The following is a 23,046-nucleotide window of genomic DNA, read 5'->3' as shown; positions in this document are numbered from 1 at the left end:
ACTAATTTAAGCAGCTACAACTACTGGATATATGATTAAAATAGTCAGCCATAATGGATTAAATCGTGTAGCAAAAAGATAATTGTATTCATAATTTGTTTTTTAAAGTTACCCAAAAGAAAAGTGGTAATTTAAAATGGTTAAAAATAATAAAAAGTCAGAGATTCATTGATAAAACAGTTATACCTAGCAATAAATAAGTTAGCTATGAACATGTTTTCTTTTACTTAATTTAATCATTTTTTTATTGTTTAGATAAACTTAACCATTTAATAATTTTTCTCCTCATGGTAAGAATCTCACTTTGCTGGAAATATGTAACGTTTAGCTATGTCACATCTGACATTTTGGTATTTTCGACTGTACTTAAAGGCAACAGGTGTGTTTGGTGACAGCACAGGTCGTTCTTAACACTATCGACCTCGTCTGGTGAGATGCAACTACTACATAACGCAACAGTTCCAGTTCCTCCCATTATTTTTTATTAAATGTAAGTCTTTTTTATCAGTCAACACACATATAAATTATTTTTTCTTTCAAATTACATCAGGTTTTCTGAACATTAATAAAACATTAAAAATTAAGTACATCTCCTATGATCTAACTGTCATCCTTTTCCAGATTGTTGCTTACAAATGTATCTGCACTTCTTCCTGCATTGGCACTCACTAAGGGTTACATCTTTTCTAGAGATTGGTAGATACTACATTTCTTCAAACTTTAGAAATAAACAAAATATATAATTACATATTATCTGGTATTGTTCTCTGCAAACAAATAATATGCACAAACCTTTTTGATAACAATCATTTAATTATTGGGAGACAACTATTGTTACTTATTAGTTACAACGGCTTTTCCTACAACTGCCCAAAGTTTTTTTTTCCCTTGTCTTCTGTGACACAAGTCAGAATATTGCTAATAATAATGAGCGCGACATTAAAACGTAGCTTACATGTTAGTGCATGAATGCAATGATCGCTGATGGTACAAATCTGTGTTCATTTTTTGATTTGTTTTACTTTTGCCAGTAATAAATGTGTAGAAAGATTTTGTAAAAAAATCTTTTTCGAGAAGACAAATTGTTTAAGCGACACTTATGTTTTTAACCACTTAAAAAAAATGTCTTTGCCTATATTTCTTATATGTTTTTTGTTTTTGTTGTTGTTAAGCCAGCAATAACATCAATATGCTCTGAGAAGTTGTCTGTTACTTCTGGTTACAAATTACATTTCCTTCCTAAAGAAAGTATTGGCATTTAAATGAAATCAGTGGAACTGAAGCATAAAATCCAACTTAGATCTGCCTTTATGGACCCTGATTTGAAGTAAACCATTCATTTTTATTTATTGTATAGTGACATATATATATAAAGCTTATGTTAAGTAAAATAAAAATGTTTCATTATTTTAACAGAAATGTGGCTTACTGATAGTTTTGATTTTACTGTGTCAATAGTTTATTGTATTTGTGTCTTTGATTGTACACTATTACAAATAAGCCTTAACTTGACACAAGTCAGCAACAGATTTAAAACCAGATGTTGGAAGAAATATCTCACTTTTTAGAAAATATCTCTATGGTCAAGTTTGAAAATTATAACATGTGCCTAAGGCCCGTGAGGTAAGTCCACATTAATTTAGCACAGTCACTTGGTGTCCAATTATTGTAAAGAAGGCTGGTGTGCTTAGATAAATCCTACAACATACCAGATTCAGAGTGTTTCTTTCGGTAGAGTCAACTGTTTTCTACATCATGCTTTTTTATGAGCACAGTCTGTCCCTTGAAGTGACTGTCACAAAGCCAGCCAAAGAGCTGCAGACGAAAATGAAGCTATGCAGTATGTTGCTCCAGTATGATAGAAACTGAACTCATGCAACTGAGGTGGCTGAAATCCTGAGTTTTTGTGCTCATCTTACTGTGCTGTATGGATCTCCAGATCACCATGCTTAATAAAACATTTTGAAAAATGAAATAGTCCCATCACATTGAATTGCATAAAACATTACAAAAGAAGGCTAAGGGTGAGCCTGACAAAACTTGGTGATTAATCAACAGAACATTCAATAATCTGCTAATAATCCCCACATTCCACAAGCAGGAACGCATGATATTCTCTACCATTCAAAGTCGCATAAATTGTGTTTAGTCTTTTTTGTTTTCTTAAAATTTGTGTTTTTCTAAAAATGTTTCCCAGACAGAAGGTCTGTGCCAGTGCATCAAATGTCTTGAATGTATTAATGTTGCAAAAAAAAATAAAAATTCAATGAAAATGTTGCAATGAAAGTACTGGCTTCTTATTCACTGGAAAACTTTGTAAAGAGTAAAAAAACTCATAAAATCAACATCACAGAGGGCAAAGAGCCATATTGTCAGAGAAACCTGTTAACTGGCAACAGGTCATTTAAATACCATATTTTTGTACTTGTACACATTTAAAAACAGTAAGTTGTGAACTTTTCCTCAAATGTCACTAGTGGATTATATTTGTATAATAACACAAATTACAAAATTCTGAATACTAAACAGAAGATTATTGCTCATCTAGAAAAAGCTATTTCCAAGGAAGTTGTGGGAGAGCTGATATGCTGCCAAGCAGATGCCCATTACTCAGAAGATGTTGAGTGAACATTGACAAGTTTTTTGCACTGAATATTTTGAAAGTGGAGCCAAACAAAGGAAGCCAATAATAAGCTAAAGAGAATGACAGAAGAAGTCTACAAAGAGGCACCGAACAAACAAGAAGAAAGAATGAAAGAATGAACAACCAAATCGTTACTAAGAAGTAGAAATAAAAGAAGGGGAAGACAGTTAAAAAGAAGTTGACATTAAAGAAAAAAGACACTTCTGCCTTTTTAAAACTTTCTGTCTGACCACAACTATCACAATATTCATACCTACCATTTATTTTGTCATTGCTATTTTCTCTACCGTGATCTCAACGTTAACCTCTTGCAATGGCTTCTATTTATGTTCTGGAAAAGCAGAAGTTCATGAGGAAGTAATGACATCATTGGTCATAGATGATTTGATAAATCTGTTCAATTGCGGATAATCTTTTTAATCCTCTATACATACGCAAACTATGCAATGAAGTATGTTTATAATGATGCCAATGGCTGTTGTCTATGCTCAAACTTTAGCAAACAACAACTATATCTTGACCTTTAATAGCCAACAATGGGGTTTTAGATGGCAATGTCTGGACTGTTGGCCACACCCATCAAAACCATACGTCCATTCACGATGATATTTCCTGAAAGAGCAAGAGTTAGACCTATGTTTTAATATATAGCAAAAGACTTGATAAAAGCTGTCACCCAGTCTGGGCTGAACCCAATATTCCCCAATCAAAGTTAGTGTGTGTGTGTGTGTGTGTGTGTGTGTGTGTGTGTGTGTGTGTGTGTGTATACATACATACATATATATATGTATGTATGTGTGTGTGTATAAATATATGTATATATGTGTGTGTATATATATATACACACATACATACATATGTATACATACACACACACACACACACACACACACATATATATACACATACATACATACATATGTATATATACATATGTATGTATGTATGTATGTATGTATATATCAATAATAAAAGGCTGCAATATTGAAAATAATGCGAAGATAATAATAATCCACAAATGAACTTAAAATTTATTAGAATCTATGAAGTGGAGTACTCTTCTACAAAGACTGGGTTTACTGGACAACTTTAAATATGGTAAATCAACGTCCAGAAATTATTAAAGTTATAACAATAACAGTGTATAGAACAGCAGTACCTGTAGGGCAAGACTACACAATGCTTTCTGAGAGCAGTAGAGGTGCCATACTGACTGAATAAAGGGAGTAGCCATTTACGGAAAGTTAAAGGTTATGTAACGGGACGAAAAACACTGCTGCCTGTGTGAAATTAGGAAATACATGTTTGGTATGTGCTGGAAAAAACTCCAAGCTCATTGGTTGAACTGAACGCTAGCCACGCCCCCATGCCGTTAGTTACAGTCTGCACTTCCTTTGCTACGATCCTTTAGTTCTCCACCCACCAGCCGACAGATAAGACGCTGCTCCGCCGAAGCGATCACTTATCTAAACATATGGCAAAAACAGCCCTCTTTTATTCTTATATCGTTGTGCCCACTACTCTTTAAAAATTCCGCCGAAAAAGAGAAGACGATTTTCCAAATCTTTTTGGCCGTTATCTTACGTAAGTATACCGAAACACTTGGGGTTGAGTTCCGTGGATTCAGCAGGCGGACGTAACATGGCGGGCTAGTCTTTCTCCCTTCTCGGCCTTCTTGCCGCACATGACAGACCGATTCCTTTAATTCTGTGGTTTTTCAGATTTATTATTGCTCATTTTTAAGGCGTTGGTGAATTACGAAGCGAACATAGCTCATTCTAATACGTATTCGTGTATTTTATTAGTGTTGACGTTTGTTTTGAGGTTAACAAAAATGCTGTGCTAACCTAATGTAAGTTAACGCTAACCTCGATGTGCGGTCGGCGGTCAGCTCAACGTTGTCAGCCGGAGATCTCTTAGAAGCGAATCTATGTTCATTGTTGTGCATGTTACACGTTAAATGTAGCAGTAGTGGCATTTGCGTTGTGTATTTATGATTTCATGTTTTGGTTTGGTGACGCATTACAACGATAACCTCTCATTTGTCAAGTTGTGACACTGTTGGCGCCATCATCGCGCATGCGCGTATTTTATTTATACTAATATGGTATAACGTGAACTGGGAATTAAACGTTTGGTTGAAGTAATATTATTCAGAAATAACACGTTTAATCTTTATTGGGTAACAGAAAAGAGCCGCGTACAGGACCGCGGTTTTTGAGCAAGATGAAGATGACAAATTTGATTTCATAGGTGTGTGAGGGAAATAAAATGTCATAAAACAAGAGACAACATGAGTGACACGTCATTTTATGTGTTTTCCCTTTTGATAAACAAGATAGTATGGTACATTGTCTTTGATTTGTGTATTGTTTTAATATTGTGTGTGTTTACCCTGCAGGGCTCCCCTGTCTCTGCACAGGTGTATGAGTGCTACCCAGAGGGCCTAGGGGCGGCTCTTTACAGGGAGCACTTTGATTTCAACGCTGAGCCACCTTGGGATCCTAGCTGATAGCGGGACAGGTCCATCTCCTGACTTGTCCATGTGAGTAACTCAGTGTCAGTTAACATAAACATAGACACATTCACACTCCACACAAGTCCAGGCTCAATCTATTCTAGGTGGCAAAAATGCTGGGTGTCTGGAATTTATACAATTGCTATTTATGCATAAGAGAAATAATGTCAAGTTGTTTTAAAAATAATGAATGTACTGACATTAATGGTTTTCTTTTCCTCCACTTTTCAGTTTGTTGCATACCGGCAGGACCCCATTGGCTCAGTCGTGACCCCTTGACTTGTTTATCTGTTCTTTATGATTGTCGGATTAGCGGAATACGGTTGAGATGAAAGGACTCGCTGACAAACCCAACCACATCGTTGAAATCCTGGAGGGAGCAATGACCCTTGAAGATGTTATTGATGGACACATTGCAGAGCAGGCTCTGGTCAGTTGAGCTTTCAGGGTTCAGCTTTTATTAGCGTCTTGGAATTCTGACAGATGTGTTTTAGGTGGTTTAATCTGTTTTTGTTTATGTTTTTTTCCTCATTGCAGCCTTCACTTCCTTTTGTGTTTGCAGGTGGAGAAGAGTGCATTTATGGTGGGTGACCTTGGTGCCCTGATGCAGCAGCATGTGTGTTGGCAGGGTGTTGTGCCACAGATTCAGCCCTACTACCCAGTTAAATGCAACAGCAGCCCTGCAGTGGTGGAGGTGTTGGCCTCGTTGGGCCTCGGCTTCATTTGCACTACCAAGGTAAGTTTTAGACTTCACAGATTTGGAAATGTTGGATTCATTATTTAAAAATGTACAGTCCCTTATCCTCTTACAATACTTGACATGTTCAAGCCATTACTTTAGAAGCACTCAGTTGATTACTGGTCAGTTGCTGGCCGTTATCCTTTTATGTTATGCAATGAACCTTGCACCTTTTTGATTGATGATGGATTAGTGGAGCTTTTAGACTTTGTTTCACTGATTTATCCACCCTGTGTGTCCTAAAACCTCCAGTCTGAAGTGAGCCTGGTGCTGGAGCATGGTGTACCACCAGAAAACATAATTTTATCAGGTGTGTGCAAACAGCTGGCACATATCAAGTATGCAGCCAAGAACAACATCCAGCATCTTGTGTGTGAGAATGAGGCAGAATTGTCAAAGATTTCCCGCCTACACTCTAGTGCAAAGTAAGTGATCAAATTAAATGGCAAACATTTTAGCTTATTTGCTCTTAATGTTCATGTACATCTGTAAATCTAAAAAAAGTCTGTTAATGTAATTAATTTTGATATAGAAGTAAATTATTTATAAACAGAAAACTGGAAAGGGCTTTGTTAATGTCGGGAACTTGGTTATCTGTCTTAGGTGAGTGTATCTTTCATGTTGTTATTAGTGGCTATGTTTTGATTTTTCTCTTTTAGGTTGCTGCTGCAATTGACTACTGAGGCTCACGCGGCTGAGACCAGCATGGCCTTTGGCTCATCTCTTAAGAGCTGTCGGCACCTGCTGGAGGCAGCCAAGGAGCTCGGAGTCCAGGTGGTGGGGGTGACCTTCCACATCCCCAGCTCCTGCCAAGACCTACAACAAGCCTACACCCATGCACTGTCAGATGCCCGCTGTGTGTTTGACATGGGGGTGAGTACTATCTGGAAAATATTGTTTAAATTTAAGATATTGTTTTATTTGTAGGACCTTACCGTTTTTACTTGAGGATAATTCAACTGTTTTTGTTCTTTCTGTTCATGTTCAGTTGGATCTGGGATTCAACATGAGCATTCTGGACATTGGTGGGGGATTTACTGGCTCTGAGTTCCAGCTGAAACAGGTTAGAGAAAAACAGCTCTTATCAAATGTTGCCAGTTGGCCAAGAAAGCTTTTAAACAGATGTTATTGTCAATGTATTACTGAATGTATATTTGCTGCTTGCAGGTTGAGTCTGCAGTCAAACCAACGCTAGATGCTTACTTCCCCCCACTGTCTGGTGTGCGAGTGTTGGCCCAGCCAGGCACCTTCTACGTGGCCTCAGCTTTTACGCTGGCAGTTAGTGTGATTGGTAAAAAGTTGGTGACCTGCCAATGGGACAGCCTTGCTCAAGGTGAGTTACTTAATTCTATGATGTTCTTTTGGTGCCCTCTAGTACAAGTAAATCTAGCTTTATTATCTTTGTCTCTGCAACCGGATTGTAGATACACGTAGATGAGTATTTGTTATCTTAGAAAAGAGAGAAGGATTTTTGTTCTCACATTTGTTTTTCCGAAGTGTTTTTTTTACACAGATGTTGCACAATCATAACCACACTATCAGAGGTTAAGTCTCACTCTGAAGTTCCATATTTCTGACATGGTCACCCACTGTATTTTCACAGATGAAAAAAATGACAATACCGAGTTCCTGTACTACATGAATGAGGGTGTTTATGGCCCCTTTAGCTGCAAGCTGCTGGGAAAATCCATCACTGCCCCATCTGTGCACAAGGTTAGTAGGCGTCAACCCTTTCAGGGCTGAATGAGGCATCTCGTAGCAGTTGTAGTTGAACTGGGAGAAGAGATTGTGCATGACCAGCATTTAGGAATTGGAATCAAAAGTGTCTTAGATGGTAAAGTATATTGACCTTTTATAAAGACGGTTTGGGTTTTGTTTTGTTTTTTTTCACAAGCAAAGCATCTCTTTTCTTGAAGCGTACTTATTATCAGACTGTATTTCCTATCAGATTTGTGACAATTAATAATGCTTCTTCTGTACTTTGATTATGACAAACATACATCACAAATATACATTATTTGCTCAAGAGATGATCACTAGAGGGAATTTTGGTTACCATAGGAATGCAGTTTGCAAATGCAAATACAACATTCTGTTGCATGTATTGAAACTTACTACATATTATGTACTTTTTGTATTGCTCTTCTTGGAATTGTGTTTTACTTGATTCTTGTGCAGTGCAGCTGTCATTAATGGGGATAACAGATGTTGATCATATACTTTCCCATTTGCTGCATATTTCAATGACACTGCTTCTTCTGTGCAGCATGTGCTGTGTGCTGAGAAGGCAGTGTATCCTAGCAGCCTGTGGGGCCCATCACTGGACCAGCTGGACAAAGTAGTGGAGCGCTGTCTGTTGCCTGAGCTCAGTGTGGGAGACTGGCTTCTCTTCTCCAACATGGGAGCATATGCCCTGGAAGAATTTACCTGTCTCTCCAGCTCATCCCAACTGCCAGTCTACTACACTGTCTCCACCTCTGACTGGTGAGTAAGGAGTTAGTTTGCATGTGAAGACCCACCAATAACACACGTAGTAAGAAGATGTTCTTTTTGAAGATAATTGATCATTATTTATGGTGTTGCCCACAGGTACGAAATGCAAGAAGCTGGTGTGGCACTGGACAGTGCCATGAAGAATTTCTCTCTGGTCAATTGCAGTGTGTAATGACCCTCAGCCCCTGTCTTGTATTTGATTCCACAGACCCTCCTTAGACTCTGCGTTCACCATATAAGCAGAGCGGTCTGCGTGGTATTTGGAACAAGGGGCTAAATGGGGTCAACATTCCAGCCTCCTTGGAAAATGCAGTGTCCTATTATTTCCTCCAGGAATTTGACTTGTTTTTACCTCTAGAAATGGGAAACAATTGGTTGTTTGATACCTCAATGATTTAAAATTTGGATTATCTGAAAGATAATCTTTTTTTTTTTTTTTTTTCCTCCTTCTGTCGGACTCCTAAAATCTGTCAGCAAAAAGGACTCCAGCCCAAATTCAAATGATATGCAACAAAATGGACAACTCTTTGGAGATGGGACCCCTCCCCCCAACATTTTGGGGGGGTTTGTTTCCTACATCAAATCCAGTTTACAAAGTGTATAATTGATTTAAATCATGTTCTCTATTGATTACCTGTTGACACTTGTGTAAATCTTTATTGAATTCACCTCAATGCAATTTATTTATTGGAATCAGATATTACTGGGACATATTTAAAGCTCCTTCTTTAAGTGTGTTTTGTCCAGGTATTATGCTGTGGCCCATCAAACAGTGTTTTCCTGATATATAGATGTGTTTTTTACCATTACATTGACTGTGTTGTGGTTGCCATTTGTGACCTCAGTGATCTCTTTTCATTCGAAAGGCATGAAGGCATTGCTGGGGGAGGTTGTCTCTACATTGAGCTGTATACCCCCAATGCACTCCTTGGCTTTTTCAGATGTTGATCTGGTTTAAAATGCAAGTCTTTTGTAGGTTAAACACATACAGTGATATTTAAATACATAGCCCTAATTTTTCAGATCTCTTGCCATGGGAGTGGTTCTTGTTCTCCCAAGATCTGAAAAACCAGCAAAGGACCTTTTTCTGAAAAGTGCTCAAATGTAAATGATCATTGTGGCAAATATAAACTTTCTTAAGGTATGTTAGTTGTACTCGGACATCCCTACATAAGTGCAAACTTTGTCTTCATACTTGTATAAAGTTATAAGGGATAATGCACATGTCTCTTGTACAACTAAATGCCTCATATCCAATATATTTAAAACGATCAGACTTAATTGCATTTTTTTTTCTTTCAAAGAATCCTGCCCTTGTGTTAAAAATAACTAATGTATTGATTACTTGCTTACTAAGGCACTAATGGACCATAGCCTGTTTTTGACTGTAAATTGTGCTTGTTAAAGTAAACAAAGTGATTAATTTAATACATTTCTGACAAATAATTTATCTTGCCTATGTGTGATCTTTGGTATTGGAGGTTGAATGATTGAGAAAGAGAAACACATTAAAATTCATGCAAGTGTTAAAATTAAATATAATGATTGTGTTTATGTTCGGCTTCTTTCAATATAGTTAAAAGGTTTAAAAAGTAAAAGATTAGAGGACAGCAGTGGTAGCAGCATTAAATATAAAGTGACCCTTAAAAGCCATTTTGTTTGTGTGGCTTCTCAGTTTACCCAAGACACCAAACAAAAAAAAGTCAGCAGTAATGGCAACATGAATTTTAAAGTGCCAGTTGTGAGAAGAAAATAAAGGCACTGGTTCAATAAAATGTATGCATTATTGAAATTGGCTTTTTCAATTTTAAAAAATTATAAAATAACACAGCATGCCATGCATAATCTCATAATAGTAAACATAAATGCATGACAAATAGAAAATAGAATAAAAAATGAGAATAATTTATAACAATTCAATTTTCTGAGTGCTAAAGGGACTGAACCAGGCCGATTTAAATATACCGAAATGTTTCATTTTTGGTGCGAGATTTATTTAAAGTCTCCGCTACATTTATCCTCAGACAGCTTCAGTAGTAAATAGCACCTTATGCCAGAAAGAAGCACTTAATCAGTGAAATCATGCCATGGGCTTTGATGTCAAATACAGTGTAAAATAAAAATTTGAGTGAGAGTCTAATTATTAAAGAGCTCAGTATCTACAGCATGTCTTCCCTACTTGCCACTGTACATTTGAATTACATTATCATCTTTAAATTCAGTAATTAAAAACATTTATAGGCAAAACTTATGATGGGAGCGGCTGTAGCTCGGTTGGTAAGGCAGTCATCTACGGACCACAGGGTCAGTGGTTATATGTCAAAGTGTCTGGGCAAAGCACTGAAGCCCCAACAGCCTTTTCCCATCCCCAGCTGTGCAGTGTCAGTCCCAAGCCCAGTAGAAGTTGGGCAGGGTTGCGTCAGGAAGGGCATCCAGCGTAAAAACTGTGCCAAATCAACATGCGGACAATGATCCGCTGTGGCTACCCTGAACCCACGGGACGAGCCAAATGGACAAAAACATAAATAAAAAAATAGGCAAAACTTTAGATCAGATTCCCTGGGTATAAGAGAAATATTATATATTTCCATAACTTTCAGGAAATTACCTTGTGTGTCCTGCCAACCTGTACACACACAGCTCTTGTGTACTCCATGAAGCACCTATTAAAGTTTTTTCTGTTTATAATGTATTATATTGTTAATTTTATAGTAATATGAATGCAAAATGTAGGAAACAGCTTTAGCCAATCAACAGAAGAATGTATACATGTATAGGATGATTGCAAGGATGCCACTGAAGAAATATCTTATCAAAAAAATGTAATTACAGCTGCTTAAACATTCTTTGGAATTGTAGATGGAAGAACAACTGAGGGATTCACCACTCCATGATGAGCCATTATTACCTCTAATTACATGTCTCATGACTAGTGTTTATTAGAATAGATTACTACATTCTAATTAATTTCAAAGTAAGCAGAGCAGATAAGTGGAGAGTTCACTTTATGTCAGAAAGTGTTTTTTAATCTATATAGTTAAAATGGTTAATTTTATAGTGGTGGAGATATTAATAGAAAAGTAATACAAACACATACACAGCACTATATCATATAGCAGTTACAACATTACGACACAGAGGTAATATTGGGTTATCTTTACATGTCTCAGGAATAACCTTTTAAACTCTCAGATTGTACCATTGTGAAAGACGAAATATAAACGAACTGAGCTGTAGACTCTTGACTTGTGGCCCTCTAATGGGTATATAACATTAGTCACTGATTAAACATGGGGAAATCTCACAGTGAGATTTGGTTTTAGAGATGATGTCAGAGACTAAAATTAACCTTTCCATGTGCTCACCTGACCCACGGGAAGAACTTGGAGTGCAGTCTTTTGCCCAAGGACACTAACACATAGCCAGAAGGTAGTGGGAGTCGAACCACTGACCCTGTGGATCACGCATGGCATGGCCTTACATACAAAAGTTCCCTTTGTTGCAATGATGATTTGGTTTGGATTTGTTTTCAAACACAGTGTCAGGTTTAGGTTAAGGGGTAGGGTGTGACAGCTTGACTTTCGACAGCTTGTGTGAGAGTGAACGTTTGCAAGTTTTTAGGCGGCAAAGCTGAAAAAAGATTTTTTTTTTAAATGAGTTTATTAGACTATAGCAAGTAGCTTAAGTTAAACACTTAAGCTTCAATATGTACCTAAGCTAGCAGCAGGAAGAAAGTCGAGATGAATTCACTGTGCTCCGCCCATCCATGCTCCTCCCTGCTCTGCTTTGCTCTGCTACGATGCTCTGCTTCTGTGATGCTGTGCACAGAGCTTCATGCAGCTTTACACTTAACAATGCTTTAAAATGTACTAATTAAGAACAAATTAGTGAAATTCTGAGGGGTTAAAAGGTTGATCATCGATCAACCACTTTTAGAAGCGAACACCGCTAGCGTCCATATTTTCGAAAAAGTTTTACACTGTAATTTTAAGTGTCGTTTATGGTTTAGCGGTAGCTGGTTTTTTGGATTTATTGAATATACCAAAATGCCCTAACATTTGCTATGCTAGCTGAAACACATCTAACCTATAAATTTCAGTCTCACTCCTATCAGGTTGGTGGTTCAGTGTAATTGGCTTAAAAAAGTAGCATGACATGACATAACTGTAGAAAGACCACCCATTTAGCTCATTTTCTCGAGAGCTGATTGGTTAGCTTTGCTTAGTTACCACATGCCTGCCAACGGGGGGTCGCATTAGCCACGCCCCCAGACCTAGCTATGTGTAGTGGAGTACAAAAATCCAATTAACAAATCAGTTATTACATGAAATTTTAAAACTTAATTATAAAATGCATTACCTGAACACTGGAAAAGATGCTGAAAGTCTTAATAAGAGAATAAGAAGTTATCCAGTTTTTAGAGAGAGACGCCTCTCATTGGTCAGTTTGTGCAATATGCAAATTAGGTCCGCTACGTCAGATCCTGAACTTGAGCGCCATATTTTTTTTCTCAATAGGGGGAAGAAAGAGACAAAAGCTGGACCAAAAATAACTTACGTTGGCAGGAGGTTCTTAAACAGCACTTTTAATATTTGACTACATTCTTTGTACGGCGGTGTGTGTAGACAGAGGATGCTGCTTGGATGAGTGCGCGGCACTGGCAGACCCAGCTTACGGACACACGGGCCGGTGGAAGTGGAAAACATTAGCCCAGCCGGAGGTGGCACAGCGACAACTAACGTTAACATACACCGTACATTGGACGAGGTAAATCTGTGTGAGGAGGCTGAGGGCATCATCGAGAAAGAAGAAGTGGCGTGGTCCGCTTAGTCACCCGGCTTGTTGCTGTCAGCGTGGTACCAAGGGCTTTTCACTTCTCCACTGTGGGAAGCATACACACAGCAGTGTTAGCAGGGATGGTGAATGTGTAAAGGGACAGGTTTTAATCAGCTGGTGATTTAATCAAAATGCACACTTTTAGTTCCCTCCATGGAAAGTTTACCCCGTGCCTGTCTCTAAAGAGCCAGTATCCACCTAGGCACGGAGAGACGTACTGAGTAAGGCACTCAAAATGAAACTTTTTCTTTTAATTAGAATGAAGCCTATGCAGCGATATTATAATTGTACCTTACAGCCATGCTGTGATTTACATTGTCATTGGCGCGTTTATAATGCAGTAAGTTCTACATCTTTCTGCTGAGTTACTACAGTCTCTAAATTAATTAGATTATGGTGCGTCATTGTCTTTGCTTTTTATTTTCGTCAGCATTTTAATCATTTTACTGATAAAATTGATTTTCTCCAAAATAATGTGGCTCTTACAATTTCATTAAAAAAATGAAATAACAGCCTGACTTTCCGGACAGATTGGTTAGAAAAGTACTGTTGCTGTACTCATATTTCAAATTTTCTTCCTACATCACTAATCACTAAAGTTCAAACTTGTAATCAGTCAATATTTAAAATATTGTACTGAATATAAAATATTTCTATTTCTTAAGTTGTTTTTTAATAGTTTTTTTTTTTTTTTTTGTGGAAGGATACCAACAAGTAGGTCCACATCCAATCCCGGCATTGTCAGATATATTTAAATGTGTTTTAAATTGCGTAGAAAAAAAAGATTGTCTTAGACTTATATTCTTGTCATAGCTTTAATGTTAATTGTCCATAACTTTAAAACTTGCTTTAATAGGCTTGTGAGGAATAATGTATCAGCTTCCTGTTGGAAATATTGAGAAGATCCGAAAGGCACGCAAGGCAGTGAAAAACATCCTAAGTGAGATTGGCCTGGAAGATTGCCAAAACCTGCTGAAGGTATGTTTTATCTTTAAAAATAAGTAAAGATATTCTTAAGGTGTGGGGCTGTACTGCACCTAGTATATACATGTATGTAATAATACTGGTTGGCTTAAAATTACTAGTAAGCCAAGCATCATTACAGTTAGTTTTGGAGTTCCTGCTTCAAACATGACAGACAAGAAAATGTAGCACACATTGCTGTCTGCCCCACATTTTGTGAGAGATTAGTGGCAGACTGCAATAGAAACGTGTTTTTATATTTTTTATATTGGTTAGATATAAAGCAATTTAGCCTTAGTTAACTGATTGTCATGGAGAATTAATTAAGCTTGATTAAATCAGTCATAATCAGTCAACAGAGGTTTAGCTATTGATCCAGGCAACGCTAAACCAACAGCAGCAGGGACAAGTTTAAAAATTATAGAATTTAGTTTGTAGTCACTGGTGTTTTGTAAAGTTTGGATGTCATTTGAAAAGAGACATTTTAAAAGATGTCAAAATAGGATTAGAATTTGCTATGATAATGTTGTCATTGATAGGAAACTGTTCGGGGGGTATTCTAGTTGTTATGGCAACAGGTTGGGTTGGGTGATATGATGTCATGTCTGCTGCCAGTGAACAGGACAGCTTTGTGGCAATATTGGTTTTAACTCGATGTGAAGATACACCTAGATATTTGTGCTTAATTTATCCCTACCCCCCACTCTTGATAGCAAGTTGAGAAACACATGGTCAAGTGACCGCAGCAGTGATTCGAATGTTTGGAAATATTATATGGCTCAGTACACTACACTTGATTTGTTTTAGTGATATTGAAGAGATTTGGCACTTGACTATTTAAAACCCTGGTTTTGGAAGAACGAAACAATCACACAGTTGACACACTGAATTGTTTCTCAGTTAAACTAATTTCCTTTTCCTAAACACTTTTCATTTATTTGTCTTTATGTGATACTGGTTACTTAGTTTTCAGTTTAAAACTTTGTCTTAAAACATATGTTGCGAGTTTATTATGTAAACCCTGCTAAAACTAATGCAGCCCAACCTCATTACACAGCTAACAGATGGATAGAATTTTTACACAAACAACAGTCGTCCTTTTAACAGCAGCAATATGCATATCCTAAATGAGCAGAAATACGTGGTTTAGTAGCAACAAGATTTGCTTGTAGAGAGCTATGAGAAGGTCTAGTTGTTATAGGACTGCACCTTTGCGTTATCCATGATCTGGACAACTGAGACTCTTCAAAGACAATCATAAATACTACTGTAAATTGCGTTTCACAGCAAACGCAAACCTTGATGAAGGTAGAATTTTCCTGCCGGGTTTTTGCATGAGACCATTAATAGACTAGCGACTGCATATGTGGGGCGACTCTGGTGCAGAAAGGTAGAGCGGTTGTCAACCAATCTCACAGTTTTTGGTTTAGTCCCTGGCTCCTCTGGTCACATGTTCTTGAGAAGTGTCCTTGAGCAAGACACTGAACCCGTTTACCAGCTTCTCCATCACTGTGTGAATGGGAGAATGAGAGGCAATGTAAAGCGCTTTGAGTGCCAATAGGTAGAAAAGTGCTATAAAAGTGCACACCATTTACCATCTGATGATGCAGTGTTACTTACATATATTTAACTGCTAATTCTTTTTGCCCTGTAAAAGTAGGACTTTAATTGCATGGTTTCCCTTGTACTATTAATATTTGTTTGTTTATGGTGCAGAATCTCAATGAAAAAACTGAGAAAAACTCCGATGAAGACGAGTCCTTTCAGGAAACTGACTGGGTTGATTTTATAGACGGATACAATATCAGACTACGAAAAAAGGTGATTATGATATTTTACATCCCTTTGACAGCTTTCAGTCATCAATGACAAAGTATATTTTAAATACGTAGAAATTTGTGAATGTTGCACACACTGTGCATTTTAAAACTTGGTCCGTTAACTTTGTTTTTCCCCCCCTCTTTAGTGGCCTTATCGGTCTCGATCTCTGTGCTGTAGCCTGTGCAAGTACTCTTCACAAAACATCTACAACTTTAGGAGTCACGTGTCACGTTGCCATGGAGATATTCAGTCATTCTGTGCAATGACACCCTGTTCTCAATGCCTCTTCATCAGCCACCCCAAGGTTGTCAAGAAGCACATGCTGTACTTCCATTCCAAACTTCCCATTCATGCACAGTTGCCCAGGGAAGTGTCTTTACCCACCCATCGTGGAAACGAAAGGTATCAGTGTCGAAGATGTGGATTTCCAACCTCTTCTATCTTTGCACTGAAGAAGCACATCATTCTCAAGCACCTGGACATCTTGGCAGAACAGTATATTGGTTACAGATTACACCTCCAGGGGCCCACATCTTCAAAAATTTACTGCTGCAAGGTGTGTAAGGTGAACACTGGAAATCTAGACCAAATGTTGCATCACATGCTGGTTGACCCATCGCACTATTCAGTCAGCACACAAGTGCAGGGTATGATTCACGAGAACAAGAACTACACTATTAAACCAACACCTAATGGCAATGGTGTGTTTGTGACATTCCCAAGTATTGCTCCTAAACCACAACAAGCTCAAATGTTCAGCAGTAAGCCTGTGGTTTTACCTTCTGCTAATGGTCAACCTGCTCGGACTGTAGTGGCATTACAGCCACTACAAGGAAATACAAACAGCACTACTCTGATTTGTGCTCCTGGAACCAACCAAGCTTTTCTGCCCCCTCAAGCCTCTGCTCTAGTGCAGCTAGCTAGCGCTGAGGCTAAAGGTTTGCTTCAGCCTGGTGCCACGATATCTCTCCCAAGTGCTTTGCCCCAAGGACCATCTATGGTCCAGCTACCCACATTGTCTAATTTGTCTCTGAAACAGGCCCCAGTGGCTTTAGCACCTGCTTCTGCTCAAGTTCAACGGCCTCCACAAACCCAGCAAATCCTTATTCCATCAGGACCGCAGGCCAACGTGGCAGCTGGAACTGGGGCTGCACTTAGGCCTGCTGTAGTTACACAAAATGCACCTACAAACCATATTACTCTCCAAGGTACCATGCTCACTTCACAGTCTCTACTGAGTCACCTGATCCCAACTGGCAACAGGGTTAATGGCATGCCTACATATACATTTGCTCCACTGCAAGTAGCAATGCCTGTCTCTCAGAGCACAAGTACCCCTCACAAACCTGTCCAGCAACCAACTAACCCCATACCACAAACCAAGAAATGGATTACGTGTCCCCTCTGCAATGAACTTTTTCCTTCCAATGTTTTTGACATGCATACGGAGGTAGCTCACCAAACAAAATCCACCGCGTCTAAGTCAGAGAGTGTGGCAGCACGAGCAGCGTTCCTAAAGAAAATGCCTGATAAAACTGTCAAATGTCTTACATGCAAAATTCTGCTGTCAGAAAAAAGCGTCTTCCAACACCTGCTGCACGGCCTGAACTGTTTGTACTGTTCTGCTTTGTTCTTTTCAATCAAACAGCTTCTCGAGCATGTAAAGCAGCACAATCCCACAAGCAAGGCGTACTGTGATTTTCTGAGGCAGAAGTACAGGGTTTATTCCAAAGGTATTGGAGGAATCCTGTTCCCTTACTTTGATGTCAACACCACTGCACCAAAAGAGGTCCTCGGGGACACAGAGGTCAATCTTGCCCTGGTCACAAACTCTCTTGACCTGATTTTTTTTAAGTTACAGCCCAACAGCCAGCCAGAAATCTGTCCAGCACCTGTAAAACTCAACAGTCCCTACTGTCCCTTCTGTGATGAAAAGTTTGAAAATGAATCCAAGCACCACCAGCATCTGAAACAAAAACACTTTGTAGCACCCACCATTCATGCCATCCTCAAGATAGAGGCTTTCAAGTGCATATACTGCAATGGTGTGTACACAGGAAAGATCACACAGCAAGCTGTGATGCTCCACATTCAGCGATGCCGTTGTTCCCCAAAACCACCACAGCCCCCTAAACCTGCGCCGCCACCACCACCACCACCACCACCACCACAGCAACAGCCTCAAAAACCAGCTCAGCAGCTCAGTCAACCCTCTGGACTCTACTTCCTTCAAGTGCCACAAGGGCTGACTATGAAACAAACTTTAGCTCCAGCTCGTGTGATTACAGCTGCACCCACTGTCGACCCCCCTGAAACGGAAGCAGAAAAGCAGTGTAAGAAGAGGCTGGAGGCAGCATGGAAGCAGGTCATTGAGGCCAACAAACGAGAACGAGAAGAAAGGGCAGCCATGCGCAAGAAGCGAGAGCAGGAAAAGTTGTTGCCCCCACCAGAGACTGAGATTCAGAGTGACCCCACAGTGAAGCTGATGTTGGAGCCCACTCCAATTGACCGCCGCTGCAGCGAGGAACGCAGAGACTTCATATCCAAATACTTTAACCTAAACCCCTACGCAACCAAAGCCGAGACCGACGAGCTGTGCAGAAGGTTGTCCCTCACCAAAGCAGAGTTGGCAGCTCTCTTCAGCAAAAAGCGCAGCAAATGTATGAAGAGCCTCAAGAAGAACACAACAGCTGTTCTTCTCGGCTTCAACATGACCGAATTGAACAAACTCAAGCACAACCTTATAGTGCCAGAACAACGGCCCGCCGAACCCACGGAGCACCTTTCTGTCATTTCAACAGAGCAGAAGGAAAATGCGAATAGACCAGAACCGATGGATGAAAGTGGGAACGAGAGAGCAGCGGATGGTGAACAGGTGGAAAAGATGGAATGAATTCAGAGGGAATACGAAACGGTTTCAAACAACTAATAATTCAAATGGAGATATGTGATTAAAAACAAAAAAAGATTCTTTAATGATGACTTTAGTGTTGACAGTCACAACAAAAACTTATCATGCAGTGCAAATATATATTACCTAACATAGAAGTAACTGAGGGCAGTTCCTTAATGTAGCCTTCAGTAATAGTACTTCTTCTGACTTCAGTATATTGTCAGTGGTCCATCTCCTAATCACCACTTAAATGCAGAGACATGTTGTGATGCTTCTTTGAAAACACAATAATGAAGATAAAGATGTATCGTTTGAAATGCAGACTGTTGAGCTGCACCATTTTACACCTGGTTACAATCTCATTCAACCATGGACATAGTCCTCAATATAAGCACTGATTTGCTCCTGGTAGCTGCTTTTTGCACCTTTTCAAGCCTATTTGAAAAACTGAATGAAATTGGGATTTCTTCAATCCTTTGCGTTCCAGTTAACAACAAGGCTGCAGCGCACACGTCGATAAAGAGATATTATACTATGCTTAAATGATTTTCTTTTCTTAATTGCACATATTTCTGTCAGTTTCCCTGCCACATTATTTTATCATTCATGTTCATTTTAATCTTCCTACTGTTCACACCCTCTCCCTCTCTATGTTTAAATAGTGTAAGGGGAATTGTTTCTTGCCCACCAAGTCTCTGACCATGTAGGTTGCATGATTTGTGCCATTCTGAAAGTCCACCTATTCGCATAGACTTCCGGAAAATAACCTAGAGACTCCAAAAAAACGAACAATGTTACTGGGTATTGATTTGTCACCATATCTTTTTTTCTCCTGCAGTTTTTTTTTTTTTTTTTACTTGTATTTTCTATAATTTACTAGAGGAGCAAAAAATGTTGGGGAGAGAGTTCCACTGTGTTGTAAAAAATAAAGTTATTTGGTTTTATGCAAATGATTTTTTATTTTTATTTATTTATTTTTTACCTTTAGGCTTATCCCGTGACTTCAGGGTCACCACAGCGGATCATTGTCCGCATGTTGATTTGGCACAGTATTTACGCCGGATGCCCTTCCTGGCGCAACCCTCTCCAATTTATGCCGGGTTTGGACCGGCACTGCACAGCTGGGGAGGGGAAGGGGCTGTTGGGGGTTCAGTGCCAGAGACACTTTTTATTATTTAATTTTTATTTGTCAAGGTGTCACAGAACCCCAAGTTATGTTTTTGCACGTGTAATGATCTAAAAAAACTTTTTACAGCATTTTTTCCCCCCTATCAGCAGGAGTAGTTAAAGTCATAAAAGAAGTGCAATAAAAGGTTGACAAAACTGAAATGTTAAAAGTTCTTCCATTTGTGTGAAATTTTACCCTGAGAAATAAAACCATTTTCTGTCTGCAGTACACATTTCAGTGTTACATTCTGGTAACTCTTAAACACAGTTCTCACAATGCTACTTGAATTATTCACTAGACAGCAACTTGAAATTAAACATAAGGTATCATAAAGTATATGCATTATAAATTTGTATCCCACAGTTGTTTCTTAAATGACTGTTGACCAATAATAAAAATAGTTTTACTTCAAAAATTATAACTGAAGTTGAAAAGCCCCAGCAGCTGTGGGTAACTGGACCGTGAGGTTTTGTTCACTCGATAAAGCAAATAGTAAAACAAAAAATAAAAATGTTGGAATTATTTATTTTCTTTTTCTATCTGATGTCAGAAGAGTAAATTGTGTCGTTGATCTTATTTAGTATTTCTAAGAATAATTTACTACTTTAAAACTGTTTTGAGTTGATCAAGGATTGAAGGTCCACTGTAGTTGTTGGTCAAAATGACTTTCAGACTCTTCAGGTACTCTGCTGGGAGTCCGTTCTGCTCTGCACCCAGGCACAATACCTTACATGAAACAGAGAGAACCATTAATAAGCGTAGTGATGAAGTCACAAAAATAATCGACTAGTTAATTCATTTGCAGAGTTTAGCTTTTAAAGCTCAAACCAAGGTGTTATTTTGTACCAGATTCCATGTGTTAATGTGCATTCACCTGTTTGTACTGAGGAGATGGAAGAGAGGCGTGGAAATTGTTCATCTGGTAAGTCCTGCAGAGCATCGTTCCTTCATCAGTCTCCACTGAAACCTCCAGTGGTGAGTAAATTCCTAGGGCCACTCCTTCCTGCCTAAGGTTGCAAGAAAAAAAACCCACACTGAGTTAGTTATGTAATGACAAATATTAACTGCTGAACTGATCTAACAGCTGTGTGTTTGTGTCTCACTTATCTAGGCTGGTGATGTTGTCATTACTCAAAGTCCAGATGACCCCCCACACTTCAGCACCAGGACAGAACTCAACTGTGGCCACTCCACCATGCCAATTGTTCTCCCCATGTTTCTCCCATTGTCCAAAGTTCAGCTTATAGTCCTGCAATAATTATATTACACACACACACAGCTAAGTTGGTAAGGCAGTCGTCCACGGACCACAGGGTCAGTGGTCGATCCCTGGTTCTGGCTATATATCGAAGTGTAATTTGTCAAGGTGTCACAAATCCCCAAGTTATGTTTTTGCACGTGTAATGATCTAAAAAAACTTTTCACAGCATCTTTTCCCCCTATCAGCAGGAGTAGTTAGTGTCTTGCCCAGAAACACTCTCACACCAGAGAGTGTCTCTGGGCAAGACACTAAACCCCTAACAGCCCATTCCCCTCCCCAGCTGTGCAGTGCCGGTTGCGTCAGGAAGGGCATCCGGCGTAAAAACTGTGCCAAATCAACATGCAGACAATGATCTGCTATGGCGACCCTGAACTCACGGGATAAGCCGAAAGGACAAAACAAACACACAGTAATAATGCGGGTGTGGGGGTCCTGGTCAAAAGGCTGTGGAACAACAAAACGTTTTCTACTGTGATGTAAAGAGGTGCTGTGTCTGTTTTTTCAGCAGTGGCCCCCATCACCAGCCATCACCAGAGCCTGTTGTTGCAGCTGCATCATGACAGTAGGTAAAGTATTCATGTCATTAAACTGAAAGTGAATCACGAACAGATTGTCAGTCATCTTTGCAGTTGTCTCTATGTTGACTTTTCTCTTTGTGGTCGTTTTCTCTAAACATATTTTGCTAATGTGAACAAAAAGCTGTTTAAAAACTACTGATGTGTGACATTTGTTGTACAACCATTGGAAATGGCAGGCGCGCGCGCGCACACACACACAAGGCTTCAACATGAGATACATTAACTAGCTGTCCAGGAATTGGACGCATTTTAAATAAACACGAGTTGAAAGCGATATATAAAAAACAGGGAAAACCGAGAGAAGCCGTTTTCGACAACCTAATAAATAGATACCTTCAGTCGCCCGATAGTGCAAAATATCGCAGAAGGGTTTGCTAGCTGGAGTCTTTCTTTCAGCAAGTTGCTTCCAAAAGCGAAATACAAGAAGCGACCGTTGGCAGCACCGGACATATTTAGTTACTTCTTAGTGTTTAACGCTACTGTCGGCAGGAGTCTTAAAAACCCAGCTTAAGATAAAGAAAACTAATTTACAGCGGTCTGTGTTTCAAATGCCTCCAGGAGACGTCTCTGCTCTACTGTTTGCAAATGGCGCATGCGCATACAGAGCTGGATTAGAAGACATATTAGCATAATGTTCCATACTTCTTCTTCTACTTCTTTTTCTTCTTCTTTTTCGGGTTTTTTGGCAGCCGGCATCCAATTTGTTGCATTGCTGCTTTCTTCTGGTTTTGACCTCTCCCTACACATACTATACCTTTATATTCTTCAGATCAGGCCCGTTCTTCCTGACAATAAATAATACTGCACCTGTTCTCTACATTGATTATTTGGCTTCAGTATGTCCTTTAACCCCACATTTAACACTCCTTGTTTTCTCCACTCACCCATCATGTCCTCTCTCTCAGCTATGTACAGTTTAACATAACATGCTCCAACGTTTGTAACTCCCAACATTCTTCACAATGCCCAGTCTGATGTTTCTCTATTAAGTGAGGAGTATTATATATACTTTATATACTGTGCCCTATTTGTATCCTGGCCATTGCCACCTCCTCCTATTTCCTCCCCTGCTCCTTGTGGACCTAACACTGTTTTAGATGGAATACAGTTATCTACTCTTCTTTTCCAGATC

The 23,046-nt window shown here is 39.0% G+C and overlaps 3 protein-coding genes across 5 annotated transcripts; 2 read left to right on the top strand and 1 right to left on the bottom strand.

Moving 5' to 3' along the window:
* The first annotated feature begins 4,037 nt into the window (after positions 1-4,037).
* On the top strand, positions 4,038-9,840 carry azin1b (antizyme inhibitor 1b). Of its 2 annotated transcripts, XM_067501143.1 has the most exons (11): positions 4,038-4,228; positions 5,046-5,189; positions 5,394-5,592; positions 5,725-5,898; positions 6,154-6,326; positions 6,561-6,774; positions 6,890-6,964; positions 7,069-7,234; positions 7,505-7,614; positions 8,168-8,385; positions 8,491-9,840. In XM_067501143.1, the coding sequence occupies exons 3-11, from the start codon at positions 5,491-5,493 to the stop codon at positions 8,564-8,566; spliced, it is 1,308 nt and encodes a 435-aa protein (XP_067357244.1). In that variant the 5' UTR covers positions 4,038-4,228; positions 5,046-5,189; positions 5,394-5,490; the 3' UTR covers positions 8,567-9,840. The 2 variants fall into 2 exon arrangements, with proteins under 2 accessions (XP_067357244.1, XP_067357254.1); XM_067501153.1 differs by lacking the exons at positions 4,038-4,228; positions 5,046-5,189 and having other exon boundaries at positions 5,397-5,592; positions 5,700-5,898.
* Positions 9,841-12,880: 3,040 nt separating this feature from the next.
* Positions 12,881-19,849, top strand: adnp2b (ADNP homeobox 2b). Of its 2 annotated transcripts, none has more exons than XM_067501120.1 (4): positions 12,881-13,161; positions 14,087-14,208; positions 15,910-16,014; positions 16,160-19,849. In XM_067501120.1, exons 2-4 carry the CDS (start codon positions 14,101-14,103, stop codon positions 18,905-18,907), a joined length of 2,961 nt encoding a protein of 986 aa, XP_067357221.1. In that variant the 5' UTR covers positions 12,881-13,161; positions 14,087-14,100; the 3' UTR covers positions 18,908-19,849. The 2 variants fall into 2 exon arrangements, with proteins under 2 accessions (XP_067357221.1, XP_067357230.1); XM_067501129.1 differs by having other exon boundaries at positions 12,881-13,451.
* Positions 19,850-20,582: 733 nt separating this feature from the next.
* Positions 20,583-22,511, bottom strand: ggcta (gamma-glutamylcyclotransferase a). The gene is made up of 4 exons (XM_067501135.1): positions 22,248-22,511; positions 21,179-21,324; positions 20,950-21,082; positions 20,583-20,801 (listed from the first exon to the last, which is right to left on the bottom strand). The coding sequence occupies exons 1-4, from the start codon at positions 22,362-22,364 to the stop codon at positions 20,676-20,678; spliced, it is 522 nt and encodes a 173-aa protein (XP_067357236.1). The 5' UTR covers positions 22,365-22,511; the 3' UTR covers positions 20,583-20,675.
* Between the last annotated feature and the right edge of the window lie 535 nt (positions 22,512-23,046).

Source organism: Channa argus, chromosome 1 (genome assembly GCF_033026475.1).
Source record: "Channa argus isolate prfri chromosome 1, Channa argus male v1.0, whole genome shotgun sequence".
Lineage (NCBI taxonomy): Eukaryota > Metazoa > Chordata > Actinopteri > Anabantiformes > Channidae > Channa > Channa argus.
The sequence above is the reverse complement of the archived record's forward strand: the minus strand, read 5'-3'. Positions and strand labels throughout refer to the sequence as shown.

Coding starts and splice junctions, on each gene's coding strand:
- azin1b (XM_067501143.1), top strand. CDS start 5,491: ATGAAAGGACTCGCTGACAAACCCAACCACATCGTTGAAATCCTGGAG. Junction 6,327..6,560: donor CGCCTACACTCTAGTGCAAA/GTAAGTGATCAA, acceptor TTTCTCTTTTAG/GTTGCTGCTGCAATTGACTA. Junction 7,615..8,167: donor CTGCCCCATCTGTGCACAAG/GTTAGTAGGCGT, acceptor TCTTCTGTGCAG/CATGTGCTGTGTGCTGAGAA.
- adnp2b (XM_067501120.1), top strand. CDS start 14,101: ATGTATCAGCTTCCTGTTGGAAATATTGAGAAGATCCGAAAGGCACGC. Junction 14,209..15,909: donor ATTGCCAAAACCTGCTGAAG/GTATGTTTTATC, acceptor TTTATGGTGCAG/AATCTCAATGAAAAAACTGA. Junction 16,015..16,159: donor ATATCAGACTACGAAAAAAG/GTGATTATGATA, acceptor CCCCCTCTTTAG/TGGCCTTATCGGTCTCGATC.
- ggcta (XM_067501135.1), bottom strand. CDS start 22,364: ATGTCCGGTGCTGCCAACGGTCGCTTCTTGTATTTCGCTTTTGGAAGC. Junction 21,325..22,247: donor GCACTATCGGGCGACTGAAG/GTATCTATTTAT, acceptor TAATTATTGCAG/GACTATAAGCTGAACTTTGG. Junction 20,802..20,949: donor CATCTCCTCAGTACAAACAG/GTGAATGCACAT, acceptor GTTTCATGTAAG/GTATTGTGCCTGGGTGCAGA.